Genomic DNA, 20,489 nt, shown 5'->3' on the forward strand with positions numbered 1-20,489 from the left:
AAAAATCACAATTCTTCTGTCTCTGTCAAAAAAAATAACCCTCAGTGTTAGGTTCACTACATGGATTTGTTCTTCAGATGTTCGTTCTAAAGAAACAAAATTCCTTATGAACAGAGAATTGTAAAAAGAAAGAAAAGATATAAATATTGCGATATTGATTGCAAGGCTGGTAAGAAATCAGGGAAGAAAACTAGTGAGGTAACAGACAACAAACTATCATTTCTCCTCGCTTAGAGCATGTGGTCGTCCTCATAGTTCCCTGATCTAGTTGAAACGTGATTAGGGACAGTCTCGCTTCTCAAGCACATCGAATGCTCACTAACAGGAAAAACAAGTAGATATTGCATAACTAGATATGGAGAAAGCTGGAGAAAACTGGATGTATTCTGCAAAGAAAATTTCGTTAGTAACATATTTATACATAAATTGGAGGAATAGTTTGATTCAGTGAATCTCAAATTAACTACGGAAATTTGTGAGGTTCTCGAGATACTTTTGAAAAAGTAACTCCGTGAAATTCGCAAAGCAAGATCGGCTTTGATGAAAATAGTCATTGAGAACCTTTAAAGTGCCGACAGACATTAATGGAGGCTGCGTGAAGTTTTGAAACCTGGAAAAGAAAAGGAGAATATGGAGATCTGAGAAAATATTGGGATCTTGGAAACAGTGCCACATTTTCATCTATAGCCTGATTGGAGTAACTGCGTTTCAACTCAACTTCCATTTTCTAAAAATTTAGCTTTTCTAAGACTTTCCTCGAAACCCTTTTAAAGTGGCTTCCTCTTCTTCTCCCCCCCCGAAGCATCTCGATTTAAATGTTGCTCGAAAACAATGCATGACGCCAAAGTCTGGCGTCCACCCCTTGTATCCCAAAATTGTCATCTCACGGTTAATGATTCTGTGATGATGAGTGATACGACTGCTGTCATAGTAGCAATAAATTTCCTTTCTCCTATGGATGAAATACTGTTAATAGGAAGGGCTGACGAAGAGGCTATTGATTAGAGGTGTCAAACAGGACGGGCTGGCCTAGCACGGCACGAGCCCAGCCCGTTTAAATGAGGTACTGCACAGCACGAGCACGAATATTAATGGGCCGTGCTCGGCATGACAATAAAATTTGGACCGGGCCGGGATCAGAAAATAGGTCTAATGGACCAAGCCGGCCCATGGCCCGACATGGGCCGGGCTTGGCCCAAGCCCGCTTCAAGCACGGCACGAGCCCAAGCCCGTTTCAAGCACGGCCCAAGCCCAGCCCACTTAACTTTTTTTTTCTTCTCAAAATTCAAAATGCAATAATTTGACATCTAATGTCATTGTTTATATGTTTTTAAAAATAAAAAAAAATCATAAACATATATTTGATGTCTTTCATTTTAGGAAAATTACTTGGGTCCTTAATTAATTAAACATATCAACTACAAATTAATTAAACAACATTGGACTTGATATCTAATCAATACATATGACATATACACTTCTCTTATAATCAAAGCAAGACATTTCTTCACATATAAAATAAGAAGTTGTTTAAAGATGAAAAGTTGAAGTGGACTTTATGGAGTTGGATACTTTTTTCCCTCCGCCCCTTTATATTGTTTGGATGTTTGATTGATTAATGTTTTCAAGTAGTTCATCATTTCTTGCCTCTAATTATATTTTTAATGTTAATTTGAATTATCTAGTGGGCAAAAAAAAAATCAAGTGAAAAAAATTCAAATTAAATGGGTTAGTTCTTGGGCCCGATTATGGCACGGGCAAGGGACGAGTCCGGTCTGGCCCGTTTCAATATGGACATGGGCTTTGGGCCGGGCCGGGATCAATGATTTTACAAAATGGGCTAGCACGGCACGGCCCGATAAATTAAATGGGCCGGCACGGCCCGGCACGAAAATATTAAAAGCACGAGTTTAAATGGGACGGGTCAGCTCGACACGGCCTGTTTGACACCTCTACTATTGATGACTCAATGACTTTTAGCATTCATAGTGATGTTTCTGTTTCTAACATGGCTTATCGTTTACGTGCCAGAGCAAACGAAAATAAGGCCTTGTTGAAACTAGTGAGTTCATACTCCATTGATACGCGGACAAAGCTTGACATGCTGCAGATTTCCAATGAAAAGATTATGGGAGATCACGAGAGGCTCATGGCTAAGCTTAAGAGGCGTCGTCCTCTTCTTTCTGAGGCTTCCAGAACATAATGGAATTTTATAGATTTTACAGAGTTTGCTTCTTCCTTGCAGGTGAAAAGAATCTATCTGTTGTATGCTCATTTTCTATTATAATAATTGGGTAAATTCTTAAAATTACACATGTGGTTTTTACATCTTTTTAAAATAACAGTTTGGAACCTTGGGCCTTATAAGTTCAAATAACCACATCAAATCTCTCAAATTACATTTTCAATGCATGTGAGTCCGGAACTTCTGGCATGGGTTAAACATGACTTGAAAATTTATTTGTCTTTTTCAAATAGGCATGAAATATAAATTGAGTAAAAGTGATGATAATATTGCAATATAGTAGTGAAGAGCATTAACTACTATATACCCAAAACTTCAGGTTCGAGATCTCTCATATATTTGGATCCATGGGCTTCCGCCCATATCATATAATATAACAAAATATGTGGGGAGCCTCAATTCATTTTCACGGTGTATTCTTAACAACCGGAATTCACAAAATATATTTCTTCCTTGAGGTGTCGATTATAACAGATTCGAACTTTATTAAATTCATCATTTTCTTATGCCAAAGAAATATGTGGTGTACCACAATTTGCAATAATACCTCAAGGGTTGTCCATTTAACTATTGGAACTTCATAATCTCAATATTGTCAAAATTTGAACTTCTGGCCAAAATCGATATTTTCATGGTATGGACATTTTTATAATTTCCCGTACATATTTCGGGACTTCAGGCCATTACATAATTGTCCATATTTTGAGGAGCTTCTGGCTTCTCATTTAATTGCTCATCCATGAGTTTAAGGAACTGGAGGTTCCCTTTTGTATATAGTGACGGTTTACCCAAAATGGTTAATATTTATGTATACGTCACTATTCATGTATACAGTACTATTCATTAGATCATGAATATGTGTCTATTCATGCGTACAATATATTTGCTAGTACAATTACTATTCATGTGTACGGCACTATTAACCAATACGGTACTGTTACATTATCAAGGAACTCCTGGTCCTTATTTACACATCAAGGATCAAGGATCTTCAGGTCCGATCTCTTATTTACGAATATAGTACCGGAGAGACTGCCAGCTCTCATATCATTATCATCATCAAGGATCTTCAGGTCCTGATGTAGTTGTATGATGAGGATCAAGGAACTTCTGGTCATGATCTCTGTATGATGTAAAACTCATCATATCACATAATTAATTCATAAAATAAATTGCTATAAATTGCTTGTAAATAAATTGCTGGTATGGACGATAATCCCGCACCATACTTTAAATAAATGTAAATGTGCAGTAAAATAAATTCATAATTAAATTGCTTCATGTATAGACATTAATCCCGCACCATGCTTTAAATAATAAAGTAAATGTGCGATAAAGTAAACGTACTAGTATGGACACTAATTCTACTCCATACTTTTAAATAAAAAATAAAGGCAGTTGTGTGGACAATAAACTCACACAACATTTTTAAATAAATACTCCCATATGGGTAATAAATCACCTACACTATACAATAAATAAAGTAAATGTGGGGATAAAACCACCACCTAATATATATGAAGTATATAACATATTATATATTGTGGACAATATAACTGTGCCACTATTCAAGATATAATAAGATGGGTTTTAAGATCACACCATAATTTTTATTACGATAATATGTGTTATAACGCGATAGACAATGAAAATTACACCACCATAAAATAACAGGATGTGGTATAAAACCGCACCATTCCAAATTACAGTACGAAAAAATAAATTAAATAAGCATGGATGAAACAACATAAAAATTGTGAAAATACAAAAAATAAAGTTTGCATGTCGTCGTAGTAGTAAAGTGAGAAGAGACATATGACAGAGAAGAGACAGAGAAATAACCACATAATGTTGAGATGGGAAAAATTAGAAGTAAATAGGAGAGACTATCATGCTGATAACGTGTTATAAAAATAAAATAATCAGAGTATGAAAAGTATCACTGAATATTGGGAGTAGAATTATATTTGCTCTTTTGGTGTTTACACTGATAGAATTTTCTCTCAGATAGAACTCACTAATACTCAGATTTCACACTCTCTCTTCTTTTCTCTCACTCTTCCTTTTTTTTCCTCTCTTCTCGTTGGTGTAATTTGCTGAGCAATGGGAAGCCTATTTATAGGCAAATTGGATGGCTTACCCAACATCATCATTAAGTTTTTGAATATTTTTTTTTTCTTTATGTACTTTCTTTATAACGATTGAATTTAAAATTCCAAAAGTACATTGCAACTAATCGGAATTGAAGGGTAAGCCATACAACTCCTACAAATACGGACTTCTAAGCATGACTCGGTTGATGAGGGGAGAAATAATTCTTGGGTCTTTGCTTCTATTTTTTTTTTCTATTAAACAATTAGTTAATGTTTATCTATATGACATGACGATTGAATGAGAAGACAAATAAAGAAAGTTGACTACTAGCAGACGGATAAACATTTGATGAATAACTGAATGAGATAATATTGAAGAGGATCTTAAACATTGATTGGCCCATCATATATCACATTATTCATTTGTGAAACGAAACTTCGTGTATCATTTCATTAATTAGAGTTGTTTTATAGTGAGTATATAAGGAGACTTATAATCATATATTATGGTGGAATTCCTTTAATTAACGGTCAAAAATCTTCCATGTGAGCAAAAACCCTTTTGTCATATTGATGATCTAAGCGATGATGCAATATATGAATGAAACAAAGAGAAAAGTTTCTCTAAAATTAGAAATGCAATTAGTAATAGGGAGTTATTAACTATACGAAGTACAAACAATGGTAATATCTATACTTGGAGTGGCAATGTTTGTGCTTCGAGTGGTGGTGTTCGTGTTTGGAGTAGTAGTGCATCAGATGCGTGTGCTTAGAGTTTGTGTGCGTGATTGGAATGGCATTGTTGGGACACCCGGACACAATTGATTCGTGGTTAGTGGTGGTGCAAAGAAAAGAAGTAGATTCTCGGAAAAAGTTAGTGGTGGTGCAGTGTTTTTCATGTTGTTTGTTTGTGGATAAAGATAATGCGCATGGATCAAATGTGTATGATATTTTGATCCTTATTATTGTTATTATGAAATCAAGTCCACTGCCTAGGTCAATACGGCCAAAGGCTAATCCCATTCATATTGTCCAAAGAGCCAAAATAGTTGCTTTCAAGCCATTACAATTTGCAATATCAATTCATGGGCTACTTTTCTTGCTTTCCGTAAAATTGAAACACTAAATATAATCCAATCAATAAATAAAAAATTATGTTGATGCAAATTCTAAAAATTATTTTAAATGGTAGACGTGAGTTAGTCCAATTGATTAAAGAAGCGAACTCACCTTTTTGCACTCAAGTTCGAATTCTCCCTGTCATAAATTTTAGACTACAAAACTTTTAGAGCATGTCCACCGCAGCCCAATTTGCCAGGGCAAGGAACACCCCCCCCCTGCGGTCGGGTTTGGACCTCCAGCGTAGGAAAGAGAGCTCGGGCAAGCCCAAGGACAGATCTTGCCTGGGCTTCAGCCCGAAGGCGCTGACGTCAGCGAGCACAAATCCAAATCTTTTTTAACGTTGGCGAGTGAGTTTCATGCGCCAACGGTAAAAAAATTTGACTTCCGCTTAATGACGTCAACGCGACGTCAGCCCTGACAGAACCCAACTGGAAAACGCCACGTGGCGCTTCCAGGATACTCCGATTGTTTTTTTTGTTTTTCCAAAAATCTGACGGTCCTCGTTTTTTGGCTAAAAAAATTTGAAAAAATTCAGAAATTTTTTTATTAAAAAAACCAAAAAATTATGGATTTTTTCCCTTCAAATTCTTAACAATTTTATTCACTGTCCACACAAATCTTCATACAAACTCATCTCATTCCAATATTTTTCACTTTCCACACCAAATTTTCTACTACAAAATTTCATTTGTGCAAAAATACTGTTTGCCCTAAAACTAGACAGATAGAGAAAGAGGCAACTTACAGGTGGTGTGATGATTCGGCATGGTGGACCCTTGATGTGAGCATCCGGTACCTTGAGGTATGATGCTTCGTTCCGGGCTAAGAAAAGAAATAATGGATGAGGTCGAAAGTACCGGTGTGGTACCAACACAAGACCCTCAGATGGCAAAGTTAGTTTGAGAGAATTCTCTGTTTTAGCAAGTATTTATAGCGTAAATCAAGCTGAGAGATCTTACCCTTTGTCTAGAGCAAGGGGTCTTATTTATAGAGAGCATTTGAGATGCTATTAGTACTTAGTTTCGATGTGGGACTCGTGGGAGTGCCCTCTGAGGTCGACACGAGTTCGCAAAATATCAGTGGGGACTTTTCGAGATCCTTTCGTGTAATCGGCATAGAGTGCCGATCGAGCTTCTGAGAGCGTAAGCCGGTCAGCGAATGACGACTATGCCTTGTGATGAATCAGTCACCTATGTCGATTCATACCCTTGACCGGTCTGTCGGTGAGCCAGAATGTTTTCTTAACTCCATACTGTTTCCACGTGTCGTAAAGTGTGTGGTAGGGTCAGCTATGGTACAAACAAATACAAATGGCATCTTCCATCGAAACCGGAGGGTCGTGGACAAATGTTCGAAGAGGTCAAAATCTTGGTAATGAGGTAAAAGAAAAATTAATTTTCATTTTATACAATTTAATGTCTTTATATATATATATATATTTTTTTTTTTTTTGCATTTCAAATTTTTTTTTTATATAAATAGATTAGTCAAGGCAAAACAAAAAAGAGAAAAACCATTACACATGGCTCCTCAAGTGAACAATGCCTGCAGTCGGTTCCAGTAGTGCGTTCCGTGTCTGAAATAATGGCACTATTACGTCATCCGAAGGAAAATACTCCCCCACGTCATGATCTGGTGGAACCGCCTCCGCCAATGATTGAGCGTTCTTGTACACCATTGTGTCAGACTATGAGAACCGAGAATATTTCAATTGTATGATGAGTGAGTATGTATTTCAATTGTATGATGAGTGAGATGTGAATTTTATAATATGGACACGTGGCAACCGAAAATTTTAATCGAAAATTTTATTTGAAAATTTTATCCGAAAATTGTTATCTTAAATTTTAAGTGAGAATTTTATAAAAAATAGTGACACGTGACAACCGAAAATATTATCTAAAAGGCTAATCAAAATTAATGGTTTAAGTATAAAAAAAATAGAAAATAAAATAAAATGAATAGTATTTGCCCTTGCCCTTGCCTTTTGAGGTGGAATCAAAAAAGGCAAAGCTGCCACTATTCATATAAATAGTAACAGTCATTGCCTTGTCCTTACCCTTGCCTTAGCCTTTTGGGATGGACATGCTCTTAATTAACGATCAATTATCTTGACTTTATTAAGATTTAAGCATTAATAAATGACTGCGAATCACCATTAATCACAAAGTAAATTTAAGTTTTAGCTACAAAAAAACTTTTACTTTTAAAAAAAGCTAAAGCTTTAAAAAAAAAAAAAAAAAAACCCTTTCAACTTTCAAATCAAAAAAATGCAAATATAAAGAATTCTTTAAAAAAATCCAAAAATAAATAAAAACAATCTTATCCATTTCAACTTCTTTTAAAAATTCTCTCTCCATTTGATTTTTCCAAAGTCTCCCTAATCATAATCTTCCCACGAAAGAACAGGGCACGGTGTCCGCTACCCACACTTTACACGGTGACAAACAAATTGCCTTCCGCGCACTCGGAAAATTCAGCGAAATAGCTGTCCGCGAAAGCGACTCGTAACTTCCCCGCGAGGCTCAAGGCTCATCCGAATTTTTACTTACCCTTCTGTAAGTATCTATTTCTTTGCAATTCATTTCCCCCAATTTCACGTGGTTTTGGGAATTTGTTCTCTCTCTCTCTCTCTCTCTCTCTCTCTCTCTCTCTCGCTTCCTTTCTGTTAGATTTGCAGACGAACGCTTCCAGTTCCGAGACGTACATAGCTGGAATTCTCACTGTAATTTTACATGCCTTGTAGTTCTAGCTAATGTAATTGTCTGATTTTGCCTGCTTCTTCTAGCTCTCGATTTTATACAGTGTACTGCGCTTGGAGCTTTACATGAACTGCTGAGTGAAACTTGTGTGATTCGATTTGACTTTGTATTTGTATCAACCATTGCTCGGTAGATTTGCTTTAGAGATTTTTAGGTTTCTTATTTTGTAATTGTTGGGATTGAGTTGCATGCAAACCCAGTTTTATGTTTTTTTTTTTTTTGGTTCGAAGTTTTATGGCTTTGAATCGTAGATATGAATTGCTTTTCGCTTTGATCTCTGAGATACATGTTAGTTTTATCCTAGAGTTCGCCTTTAACGCTTTACTTAATTGGCCTTTGTTCTCTTGTGGTTGTTTTGTTTTCTTTATTCTCTGTGACTTTATATGGTAGCTTTGCATTATTTATTAAAGATACTTTTAAATATTGCCTCTATGGTCTCCTGTACACACACAAGACATACACGCGCCTCGCCAGCTTGAATGGTTTATAAAAGATATTCATTGAAAAAAAAAACAGAACTAAAAAACTACCAAGTTCTTGTTATTTTTAATTGTAGATATACAGTTGCTACAACCCATTTTAGCTTCATAATTGAGTTGTTTAAGGCTTAGGTTTGTAAGAACCCAACTCCACTTGACCAATTCAGCGTCGAAGCAGTTAGCCAATTGTTCCATTTGGCAGCTCATCCATGTTATCCTGTAGTTTATATGTTTTTCTGACGGTCTATGAAGATTTCATCATATTTGCTTCTTTATCTTGTTATTTGTGCACGTGTCAAAGGTTGCATCTAGTATTATACAGTGACACAATATATCATATTTTTTAAGCAAGTGTTGCGTGTATAAACCTTCTTTAAGTTGAAATTCAAATGTAAAGTGGTTATTTCCATTTATTTAAAAAAAATTGTAATCCTTTTCTTCTAAAACAAAATTTATTTTTCAACTCTAACTCTGGCCAAGAAACTAGATAATGTTAACTATACTTTTATGAATTAAATGGTCAGGTTCATTCTCATGGTTTTGCTGGGTTGACATCAACTATTTGCTTTTGTGGTTTAACAATAATTTGAGGATAATTGTTTAATATTCTTTATTTCCCATTCCCTTCTGGGGTGGTAGTTGATGTGGCATCAATGATATGAGGTACCGCCCTCAGTTCGCTCCTTAATCTAGGGTCAAAACTTTGAAATTATTATGTTTTTATGTTTATTTAATTGAGGATAAATTATTTGGAATACATTATTCAACACTTTTTCTTGACTATTCCTAACTACGTTTCTCATTGAATTGGTTATAGAGGTCTGAGATACTACCTGGGTAAACTTTGTTTAGTTCAGTGACCTCGTTTCATATGTGTGCATAAATCCACACACGCAAACAAACATACACACCCGTGCATCTTGGTATATATGTTTTAACGATGTCCTCATCACTTTGTGATTAATATGTTCTATTTTGACTTGTATAAAAAGCAGTGTCTAGGTTTTTATTTAACAAATACGGGTTTCAAATTCTTTCTAGATATTGTAATGCACATACAACTGACCTTCTGTTCAAGTTTGAAGAAGCATATGTTTCATTTGCTTTTATATAATCTATTTTGAATTTCTTGGGTAATCCGTTAGTACTTAAGTTTGATTCAAAGCGTGTAGATGATCCTGGTGAACAGATGGGGCTGTGATATACATTTATTTTGGTTTATTGTTGACATTTTGCTTTCAAGCCTTGTGTTTCTTTGAAAAATTCATAGAGTTTATGACAGGCCTTCTGGGAAGCCTATATAGCATTTAAGTATTTATTGGCAACATAATTCAAAAACTGCATTTACAAATTAGCATTGGATAACCTTGATTTTACTGTTCTTGGCACAATCAGAAAATGGGACAAGCTCTTGGTTGTGTTCAAGTGGACCAGTCTACTGTTGCTATCAGAGAAACTTTTGGGAAGTTTGATGATGTGCTTGAACCTGGTTGTCACTGTTTGCCTTGGTGTTTGGGTAGCCAGATAGCTGGTCATCTCTCTTTACGTGTGCAGCAATTGGATGTTCGCTGTGAAACAAAGACAAAGGTTTGTTTCATATTGATTCTCTTTCAACATGAAGATTTTGCTATAACCTTCTAAGTACACACAGTAAGCACTGCATACGCACACTAGGAGCGTCTCTTAGTATTACTGTAACAAATTAGGAAGAATATGTTATTGTGTGAGAGTTATGTGTAGGGTCGGATCTAGGAATTAGAAGTGCAATCTATCTGCCAATTCTGATCTATGGTATCACTTCAGGATAACGTTTTTGTTACTGTGGTTGCATCTATTCAATACCGAGCTTTAGCTGAGAAGGCTTCAGATGCCTTTTACAAGCTCAGCAATACCAGAGGGCAGATCCAATCTTATGTCTTTGATGGTATGGATTTTTTTACTGAAATTCGTAATTACTTTCATAAGTTTTTGGTTTTTTGTTTGTCGTTTTTTTCCTTCTAACAATTGAGATATCCATTTATAGCTAGTTCAGTTGTGTCATGTATCATCATTTATCCGAGGGTAGCAAATAGTGCAGCTTGTGAACGACTGTGACAAGTTTCTGTAAATTTTGGTGGGGTTTTGATTTAATTTTTCTTTTTGATCTGATTTTGAACTTCTAAAACATAAATTTGCTTGGGAACAGAGATGGAAAAACAAAAAGAAGCTTTCCTTCTTCCTTTTTTTTTTTTTTGCATTTGTGTCGTTTGAATTCTGGTGTAGAATATTTCTTAGCCTGTGGTTTTGCTTTGAAATTCTAGCTAATTCTTGTTCTCGCGTCATTGTACCTTGGAGAGGAATACAGTGTGGTTTTTTTAGATTGTAGCTTGCAGATAGAATTTACAAAATTCGATTTTTTGTTTCAGTTATCAGGGCAAGTGTTCCGAAGTTGGATCTAGATTCAACCTTTGAGCAAAAGAACGACATAGCCAAAGCTGTTGAAGAAGAACTTGAAAAGGTGTGGATCTGTATGCCTTGTTTGGTTTAGAATTCCCTACGAAACATCGTGGTAATTTATTGTGTATATGCAGGCCATGTCACATTATGGGTTTGAGATAGTTCAAACACTAATTGTGGATATTGAACCAGATGAGCATGTGAAGAGAGCAATGAATGAGATAAATGCAGGTACAATATGTACATATGATATATGGAATGCAATGTTTTTTTTACTCCTTTTCTATAGGCTATTTTTTTCCGCATGCCATTCCAAGTAAAGATTCATTTATTTAGAAACTTTACCAAGTGCTAATGAAAATTGAGCCCTGTTGCATTTGGTAAATAGAAGGATTAGGAAGGTTTGCTCTTATATGGCCTTCGACTCCTATCATCCAAATACCATCAGTGTGTCTAAAACAGAAAGATGGTACCCATTCTTGAGATGCAGTATGCAGTAGGATTCTCCTCCATTGCACCCCTGGAACCAGAAAAGTATTGAGACCCGGAAATCTCATGGGTCTCTTTGGAATATTGATTCCTTTTTGTAGGACACTAACAGAATGACATTTGCAGTAAAGTGTGTTGCTTAGAATAATTAATTTTGTTTTTAAAAATGAAGTTTTCTTAAGCTATAACAGCTGCAGAAAGACTAATATATGCATGTTTTCCTATAACAATAGCTGCAAGGATGAGGTTGGCTGCAACTGAGAAAGCTGAAGCAGAGAAGATATTGCAGATTAAGCGAGCTGAGGGAGAGGCAGAGTCCAAATATCTGTCAGGGCTTGGAATAGCAAGGCAGCGCCAGGCCATTGTGGACGGGCTGAGAGACAGTGTGCTGGCCTTCTCTGAGAATGTGCCAGGGACATCATCAAAGGATGTCATGGACATGGTTCTGGTGACCCAGTACTTCGACACAATGAAGGAGATCGGTGCATCCTCAAAGTCCAATTCGGTTTTCATCCCACACGGCCCCGGTGCTGTGAGAGACATTGCTTCACAGATACGAGATGGCCTCCTTCAAGCAAATCCACCTCAGGTGTAATGTCATTACATGGTACGAAGTTGGAGGCCGGCTCTTTAAGCTTCCGATTAGTGCTATTATGCAGGATTGAAGTTTGTGTGTGCTTTAGGATCTAAGAATGTGGTTTCTTTAGTATTTGACATATAACGTATATAATATGTAGGTGATTTCTCCATGCTTGTTGATACCTGGCCTCTAAAGGGTTTGAACTTTATGTAGTATAGAGAAGCGATTCAATATATTTGGTTGGTTTTTGTTAGAGCGTGTTTCCTATTTGAATGCCTTGCACTAATTGTGTTTAAAATTTGCTAGCTTTTTTTGCCTTTCGATTTCGTGACTAGAGTTTCTTGAACTTCTAAATTTGTTCAGTAAATCCTTTTAATCTACTTACGTATAAAAAATTACGTTCTTATTCTGTTTATTTATTCATTTCCTTTTAACTATTCCATTTGTTCAAAAAAGTTAGGAAAAAACCTAATCACATCCATGAAAATAATCGTTGTCCTGTGAAAATAATCGTTGTCAAATTTAATGTGAGAGAAATCAACTGTGAGAAAAAATAGTTAGGCGTTTGGTAAATTTTTTGTTAAAAGTGTTGTTGGTACTGATTCCTGCATAATCAAAAAATAATTCCCGCATAATCATTAAACCCAACGCCTTTTCGAAACTGATTCCCGCATAATCAGAAAATGAAAGTACCTCATTAGATGCATTCCCTTATAGCTTTTTCTCACAGTAATTTTTAACAATAAGTGATTTTCTCATAGTTTACCAAACAGGTTGGATTTCCCAAATTTTTTTTAAAATCACTTATCACCCCAAATAAGCAAATACTAAACGGGCACTAAATATACAAATGCCACGTTTTGATCTCTCATTTTCTAATGAGGCGAGTGGTAGGAAATAATTCTTGCAAATATGAAATTAAATTTTTTGTACTTGATAATTTTTCAACACAAATATTTTCCTCAACTTTTTATTTTACAACGGCAAGAATGCATCACTTCCTAGTTGCTGGGACGAGATCCGTTGTCCCCATTTTCCATGTCCTTTCGTGTTTCTTGTATAATTTTTTGACACGTGTTCAACCACTTAACTCCAACATAACACTATTAACTTGAAATGGACTTTGAGAAACAGACCTAATATAGGGGCCCAAATTATAAAAAAAATCATACATGAAATGGACTTTTGAAACACACACACACAAAGCTTATTTACAACATAACAAAGAGACTTTGAACTTCCAATAATTTACAAAACTGCCATCATTCTTCTTAAAACAAGCCCAACGTCAAAACCTAACAAAAAATCCAAAACACTCAAAACCAAAAGGTAAAACCGGAAATTAGTATAGTAAGGGCCAATTTGGCATTGCTGTGCTGTGAAAATAATCGCTGTCAGATTTGCTGTGAGAGAAATCAGTTATGAGATAAAACAGTTTGGCGTTTGGTAAACTTTTTGTTAAATGTGTTGTTGATACTAATTCTCGCATAATCAGAAAATAATTCTCACATAATCATTAAACCTAGCGCCTCTTCGAAATTGATCACAGCATAATCAGAAAATGAAAGCACATCATTAGCTTCTTTCCCTTATAACTTTCTCTCACAACAATTTTTAATAATAAGTTATTTTCTCATAGTTTAAACGGGTAGGGCTTCCCAAATTTTTTTAAAAATCACTTAATATTAAGAATGAATATATAACTAAATATCTCCAAGAAAAACTTGCCTCCTTCCCATAAAGTAAGAACTCATATTTTTCTTCCAATCATAGTTTGGCATGTGTATAGAGATTTTTCTTTTTATATTTTTGATAAATTATTTGGGAACTTCACTAATATACCCAAAATAGGGGCTGATAAAAAAACCCCACATGGAATGCATTTTAGAAACACACCCAAAACTCATTTATTATATAAAAAATTGATGTTGAAGTTTCTATAAATTACATGACTGCCATTGATCAACTTAAAAGAAGCCCAACACAAAAAACTTAAATAGCACCCAAAACAAGCCCAACCTAATTTTATAAAAAAAACCCAAACAATTCATTACAAACAAAATGTCTTGAAAATCATAGCTTCATTAACGTGTCATGTTGATTAATGACTGTAATGTTGCATACCTTTATTGTCAAGTTGATAAATGGCTGTAATGTTCCAGTCTAGGGTAATAACACTGCTAGTTTCATATGACATCTTATTTCTCATGCATGTCTACCCATGTAATGTTCTAGTCTAGGGTAATAACACTTCCATTCTAGGGTCATAACACTACTAGTTCCCTATGATATCCTATTTCTAGTTCATGTTTACCCCTGTAATGTTCCAGTTTAAGGTAATAACACTGCTAGTTTCCTATGATATCCTATTTCTAATGCATATCTACCCATGTAATGTTCCAGTATAGGGTAATAACATTGCTATTTTGTAAGGTTTCAATTTAGGGTAATAACATTGCTAATTTACTGTCATGTTGATTAATGACTATAATGTTCCAGTCTAGGATAATAACACTGCTAGTTTATTGTCATGTTGATTAATGGTTGTAATGTTCCAGTCTAGGGTAATAACACTGCTAGTTTCATATGACATCCTATTTCTAATGCATGTCTACCTTGTGTAATGTTCTAGTTTAGGGTAATAACACTGCTAATTTTCTATGACATCCTATTTCTAATGCATATGTACCCTTGTAATGTTCCAGTCTAAGGTAATAACACTGCTAGTTTACGATGTTGATTAATGCTTGTCTTGTTGCTATTTCTAATACATGTCCACCAAAGAAAAGACGAAAGAACAAACCAGACCAACTCAAAACAAGCTAAGCCCAGATTGTTAATACTGTCATGTCATAAAAGTACATTGTTAATACTCTATCATAGAAGTACATAGTTAAACAAAAATGAGATCCATAACTGAAAGAGTAACAGAGGATAAATCAATCATCAAAGCTTAAAGTACATTTCGAAAATCAACTAAAATATGAAGAGAAACACATAATTGAAGCAAAAGATTAAAAATCTCAAGTCCAAACCAAACAACGACGACGACAATAAAGAGGACGATGATGACGACAACGACGTGGTGAAAGAGGAGTAGAGCTCAAAGATGAGGATGAAGAATATAGTTGAACCTGAGACTGAGCTTCAATGGAACCTTCTCTTCCTCCAACATTGAGAAAACACCAGCGAGAAAGGAGAAAATAAATCAGATTTGGTTTTTTGGCAGATTTGATTTTTTAGCAGATTTAGTTTTTTGGCAGATCTGGACAGATCTTGTTTTTTGATAAATTTGGGCAGATTTGATTTTTCTCTCTTAAATCCATAGTACAAAGGCAATATAGGTATTTTAAATACAAAAATAAACTAAAAAATAGCTATTAAATTATAAAATTGACAGCTATCGATTTGTGGGTGTGTTTATAATTTTTAAATAGTATATAATTTTTTTTATAAAACTATATCTAAAATTGAGTATATAACTAAATTTTATAAAATTATTTTTACATATATTAAACTATAATTTGCAGAAATTAGGAATGCATCCTTCCCCTGAAAGGAAGGAAGCAGTGTCCTATCTCTAAAGTTTAAATTATCATTTTCTGTGCAATTTTTTGTACGAGTATCAAGTTTAAATGATCAATTAAACAAATAAAACAGCTGTGAGTAACATGAGACTGTTCCTCAAGAAAAGAAAACAGCACGGGAGAAAAAACAAAATTCTTTTTTTCAGCAACGTGTCACAAAACAGCACCAAAAGGGCGAATATGCCAACACTACCTCCCTACGATTCTCGAGGTTATAAAAGCACCGAGACCTTTCTTTATATCAACGGCCAGAAAAGCAGTACCTCTACCCAACCCAAGATCCAACGGCCCAAATCTGTCCTCCCAACAAACACTGATTCTAGGGTTTCTTCGATTATACACATTATGCTTCTTCTCTAGTCTGTCTTTTTATCGACAGCGGAGCCAAACACAAATTACCCCTCTCACTTTCTCTACAATTTTCCTTTCGAATTTTCTCGAGAAACAATCATGGTGAAGGGCCCCGGTCTCTACTTGGATATCGGCAAGAAAGCCAGAGGTTCATCCTTTTTATTTTTCTGTTAATTTATTTTTCAGATGAATTGTATTTTCCATTTTCCATTATTTTTATCGATATTTTTCTTTTTCGCTGATAAATATGTATTATATATATATATATATATTTTTTTTTTTTTCCCCAGATCTTCTTTACAAGGATTACCAAAGCGACCACAAGTTCACCGTTACCACTTACACTTCTACTGGAGTTGTAAGCTTCTAGTTTCTTTTTATTTTTTTTTATTTTTATTCCGGTTTTGATGTTTTCATTTTTATCCGCGAAAGGAATATGCGTCTCATTGTTCGATTTTTTTTCAGTTCGGTTGCTGTGAAAACAATTGAAACTAGAATAAGAAAGAAATAATATACTGAGCTCCATGCTTTATTTTACTGTATCCAATCGTTTAAAAGCTCCTGATGTGTACGGCTGAGCTAAGTTGAGTTTGACCGTCAAAATAAAATACTTACAGTCAACTAATATTCTTACATTTTCTGGTTAAACAAATGGAAAGCCTAGTTGTGTGTTGAATGTAGAGGACTGAATGATTGTTTTTTTAAGCTAAATGATAAATAACCTGTTTGATCGTGGGTAATCCGGAAAAGAGAATTATAATATATGTTGTATTAGGGATGTGGATGCTTGTAGTGTATGATTTACATCTAAGTTTTATATCTTTCATTTTATCTGACTTTGCGTTCGTCTGTTATTTTGATTCATTATACTTATCAAGGCAATCAGTTCAACTGGAATTAGGAAGGGTGACCTCTATCTGGGAGATGTGAGCACTCAGCTGAAGAACAAGAACATCACAACTGATGTAAAAGTTGACACCGACTCTAATGTAAGTCAAAACAGCTAATCACATCTCTATTTAATTTGCCCCTCACCATTGAGCATATTTTCTGCTCGTGTAAATAAGTCAATGTGTTAACCAGAAACCCCGGGGCCTTGAATTTACTATTGCTTGGTTCGCTTGTTGGATCGATGGTACAATGAATTTGTTTGGGTTTGTTTGCTAATGTACATGGAAGCGATGCTCCATGTAATTAAACATGAAAAATTGTTATATAAAATTTCCGAAGCTGACTTTGTTTTATCATTTTAAGCGCTCTGTTTTTTTTTTTTCCCCCAACTACTAGATAAGACCATAACCACACTAGGGCTGCGTTTGGTTCATGGGAAAGGAGGCTTGGGAGTAGGAAATCAATTGCTTTCCCATGTTTGGTAAGTCCATGCATGGGAAATAGTTGCCTGTCACATGGGAAAATAGGGGGAAAATGTAACCCTCCTCCCCCCTTGGGTGTCATTTTCCCTTCCCATGGGAAACTTTGGGAAAATGGGCCAGCATTAAATGCCCATTTTTCATGACCATATTTTAACCCATCAACAATTTAGAATTACAATATATCATTAAATGCATTCTTTTTTTAGAAATACAATATGCAAACTTTGTTTTCCATTCCTATTCAAAACAAACACGGGAAAGGAAATAAAGTGATATCTCATGGTTACTTTCCCTGCATTACCAAACATGGGAAAGGAATTTTCCATTTTCCATCCCTTGGGAAATGACATGAGAAGTGATTTCCCCTCAAATCCTTTCCATGAACCAAACGGGGCCTAGATGATGTTAGTTCAGCCTTACAGACCAAAAATTGTTATGAATTTCGTTACTCATTACATAATTTGCTGTTAGTATTGTGTCAAATGAAGTGCATTGATTTTTCCTTCTTGTATGGCTCTTATAATTATGTTCTTATCTTCTATCATCAATTTGTTGTAGCCAGGGTTATGCCTTTAAATGTTTGTATTCTCCTTTGTTTTTTTGCATGTGTAAATTTCATGTGAGGAACAGGAAAAAAAGTTATGTGAATGAAGTAATTTGTTTATCTTACTATGAAGTTCATACTATGATATTTTGACTGATAATTGCCTGTTACGTGCAGCTTCGCACAACCATTACCATTGATGAGCCTGCACCTGGTCTAAAGGCAATCTTTAGCTTTATTGTACCTGACCAGAGATCTGGCAAGGTAAGAATCATAATGTCCATTTCTTGACTTATTAGTTAATGTTGTTGAAGATGTGAACATTTATGCTCTATTGCTGCATGTCATATTGGGTTTGATGTGCATGAGAATCATTGATTTATGGTCCGAACTTGGATATTTTGTTAAACAGGTGGAGCTCCAATATCAGCATGAGTATGCTGGAATAAGTACTAGCATTGGGTTGACTGCCAATCCGATTGTTAACTTTTCTGGTGTTGTTGGGAACAATCTTCTCTCTCTTGGAACAGATCTTTCCTTTGATACAGCCTCTGGAAACTTCACAAAATGGAATGCAGGGTTGAATTTCACCCATACTGATCTGATTGCTTCCCTTATACTGTGAGTACTTCTTTTGATGCCCAAACAAAAAACCAGAAGAGATTTATTTCAGTTGAGTGGTGCTTATTGCATGTGTATTTCAGGCCGATGTGCTTATTGCATGTGTATGTTCAGGCTGATGTGCTTCTTTGTGTGATCTACTGATATTGTTGATGGATACAGGAATGATAAAGCCGACACTGTTACTGCCTCCTACTACCACACTGTAAGTCCACTCACCAACACTGCTGTTGGTGCGGAGCTCTCCCATAGCTTTTCAAGCAATGAAAACAGTCTCACAATTGGAACTCAGCATGCACTTGACCCCCTAACCACAGTGAAGGGTCGTGTGAATAACTATGGCAGGGCAAGTGCTCTCATCCAGCATGAGTGGCGTCCCAAATCTTTCTTCACCATCTCAGGAGAGGTTGATACCCGGGCAATTGAAAAGAGTGCAAAGATCGGTTTGGCCTTGGCACTCAAGCCATAGGCTTAAGCGGGTATCCGTTGCTAATGGGAAGGTGGGTTCTGTTTTTGCATGGTGGAGGGCAATAAGGGTAGTAGTTAGATAGAAGAAGAATTTTCTCTGATGAACTTGTGGTCCTATTGTGGTGCTATTCGTTTTTCATTTCATATCTTGGTGGTAATGGGTTGTATAAAATAATTGGCACGGACCGATGTCATATTCCTTCCGAATTTCCGTCCATCCCAATATCAATGGAGGATGTACTTCAAAGTTTAAACACAAAGTTTTAATGTGGAGTTTCGTTACCTGATGTTCACAGTTTCATGCACCCAAAGTTCTATCCTCCGAGTCTTTTAATATTTCTCCTCTGGTTCTGCAATTACGTAATAACGTCGCAGATTCAGGATTAGTTTGAAGCAAGGGTTCAGTTTTGTTTATGTGTTACTTGGATTGGATGGAACACAGAGCTGTTTCAACCCTTTTCGAGATAATAATAAAGTTTCAGGTTTTTACGCAGAGACGATCCGACTTTTTTGGTTAATTTGTCTTTGGATCTCACAATCAGACTCATAAGGGCCTTAACGAAACAAAAAGTGCCGTACGCATGTGTACGTGTGGACAAAAGGTTCCATTGACCTGACCTTAGTGAAAGGGGAAAAAGGACTAAAGAATATCCAAAGGTACAATTTGCGTGAACGTAAATATTTCTCAATACATAATGATGTTCATTTTCTTTCTTGTGGAGAGCATATCAATCAAGTGGTGATGAAAATATCTAACGACTTTTTATCTATATAAAAAAATAAAAAATTCTTTTTATTGCACACATTTGAAATGCCCTTCAAAAAATGCTCATGATGTGTTAGTTGGATTGGCCCAGAATTTTGGTACGCTCTCAAGTGGTCTTGGGTTCAAGCCCTCATAGTATCCGTGTGTGAGTTTTTTTTCAATTCCCTTTCTAACTTTGAAAAAAAAAAAAAAAAAGCTCCAAAAAGTGTAATTATTTTTTGACACGGAAAAACATAAATGCTTTAATAATTCAATCCACAGAAAAAAACAAGACGCTCTTAAATATCTGTTTGACCCGTAGTCGAAGTCGGCATGCTTGCTCACCAAAAAGCAAAGGACTGGCGTGCTTTATTCTTTTATTTATTTATTTTATGGGGTTTCCTAATTTGGGATGTTCTTGCTCACCAAAAAGAAAAAGGTTGGGCTTGTTTAAAATTGTAAAATTGATTTATTTTAGAATTTTCGTCATTGAAAATAAAAATATCACTAAAAAAAGAATGAGCTAGTTTATATTACGTATCTTATTCGCATACAATCAGCATGGTTTTTACAGCAACGTTGATATATAATATA

General features: G+C 35.4%; 2 protein-coding genes across 4 annotated transcripts; both read left to right on the top strand.

Moving 5' to 3' along the window:
* Positions 1-7,840: 7,840 nt before the first annotated feature.
* LOC117616428 (hypersensitive-induced response protein 2) lies at positions 7,841-12,459 on the top strand. Of its 3 annotated transcripts, none has more exons than XM_034345748.1 (6): positions 7,841-8,018; positions 10,097-10,288; positions 10,505-10,625; positions 11,107-11,198; positions 11,272-11,368; positions 11,860-12,459. In XM_034345748.1, exons 2-6 carry the CDS (start codon positions 10,100-10,102, stop codon positions 12,219-12,221), a joined length of 861 nt encoding a protein of 286 aa, XP_034201639.1. In that variant the 5' UTR covers positions 7,841-8,018; positions 10,097-10,099; the 3' UTR covers positions 12,222-12,459. The 3 variants fall into 3 exon arrangements, with proteins under 3 accessions (XP_034201639.1, XP_034201640.1, XP_034201641.1); XM_034345749.1 differs by lacking the exon at positions 7,841-8,018 and adding an exon at positions 8,031-8,217; XM_034345750.1 differs by lacking the exon at positions 7,841-8,018 and adding an exon at positions 8,031-8,185.
* A 3,546-nt stretch (positions 12,460-16,005) lies between these two features.
* Positions 16,006-19,455, top strand: LOC117628313 (mitochondrial outer membrane protein porin of 36 kDa). Its single transcript, XM_034360737.1, has 6 exons — positions 16,006-16,292; positions 16,435-16,502; positions 17,023-17,133; positions 18,239-18,325; positions 18,474-18,682; positions 18,845-19,455. The coding sequence occupies exons 1-6, from the start codon at positions 16,244-16,246 to the stop codon at positions 19,149-19,151; spliced, it is 831 nt and encodes a 276-aa protein (XP_034216628.1). The 5' UTR covers positions 16,006-16,243; the 3' UTR covers positions 19,152-19,455.
* The last annotated feature ends 1,034 nt before the right edge of the window (positions 19,456-20,489 follow it).

Source organism: Prunus dulcis, chromosome 1 (assembly GCF_902201215.1).
Source record: "Prunus dulcis chromosome 1, ALMONDv2, whole genome shotgun sequence".
In the NCBI taxonomy this organism is placed as follows: Eukaryota; Viridiplantae; Streptophyta; class Magnoliopsida; order Rosales; family Rosaceae; genus Prunus; species Prunus dulcis.

What these genes read in the sequence shown, in the direction of transcription:
- LOC117616428 (XM_034345748.1), top strand. Translation starts at nt 10,100, where the DNA reads ATGGGACAAGCTCTTGGTTGTGTTCAAGTGGACCAGTCTACTGTTGCT. An exon ending in GCTGTGAAACAAAGACAAAG is followed by an intron (nt 10,289 to 10,504) that starts GTTTGTTTCATA and finishes GTATCACTTCAG; the next exon opens with GATAACGTTTTTGTTACTGT. An exon ending in CCAATCTTATGTCTTTGATG is followed by an intron (nt 10,626 to 11,106) that starts GTATGGATTTTT and finishes TTTTTGTTTCAG; the next exon opens with TTATCAGGGCAAGTGTTCCG.
- LOC117628313 (XM_034360737.1), top strand. Translation starts at nt 16,244, where the DNA reads ATGGTGAAGGGCCCCGGTCTCTACTTGGATATCGGCAAGAAAGCCAGA. An exon ending in CTGACCAGAGATCTGGCAAG is followed by an intron (nt 18,326 to 18,473) that starts GTAAGAATCATA and finishes TTTGTTAAACAG; the next exon opens with GTGGAGCTCCAATATCAGCA. An exon ending in CTGATTGCTTCCCTTATACT is followed by an intron (nt 18,683 to 18,844) that starts GTGAGTACTTCT and finishes TGATGGATACAG; the next exon opens with GAATGATAAAGCCGACACTG.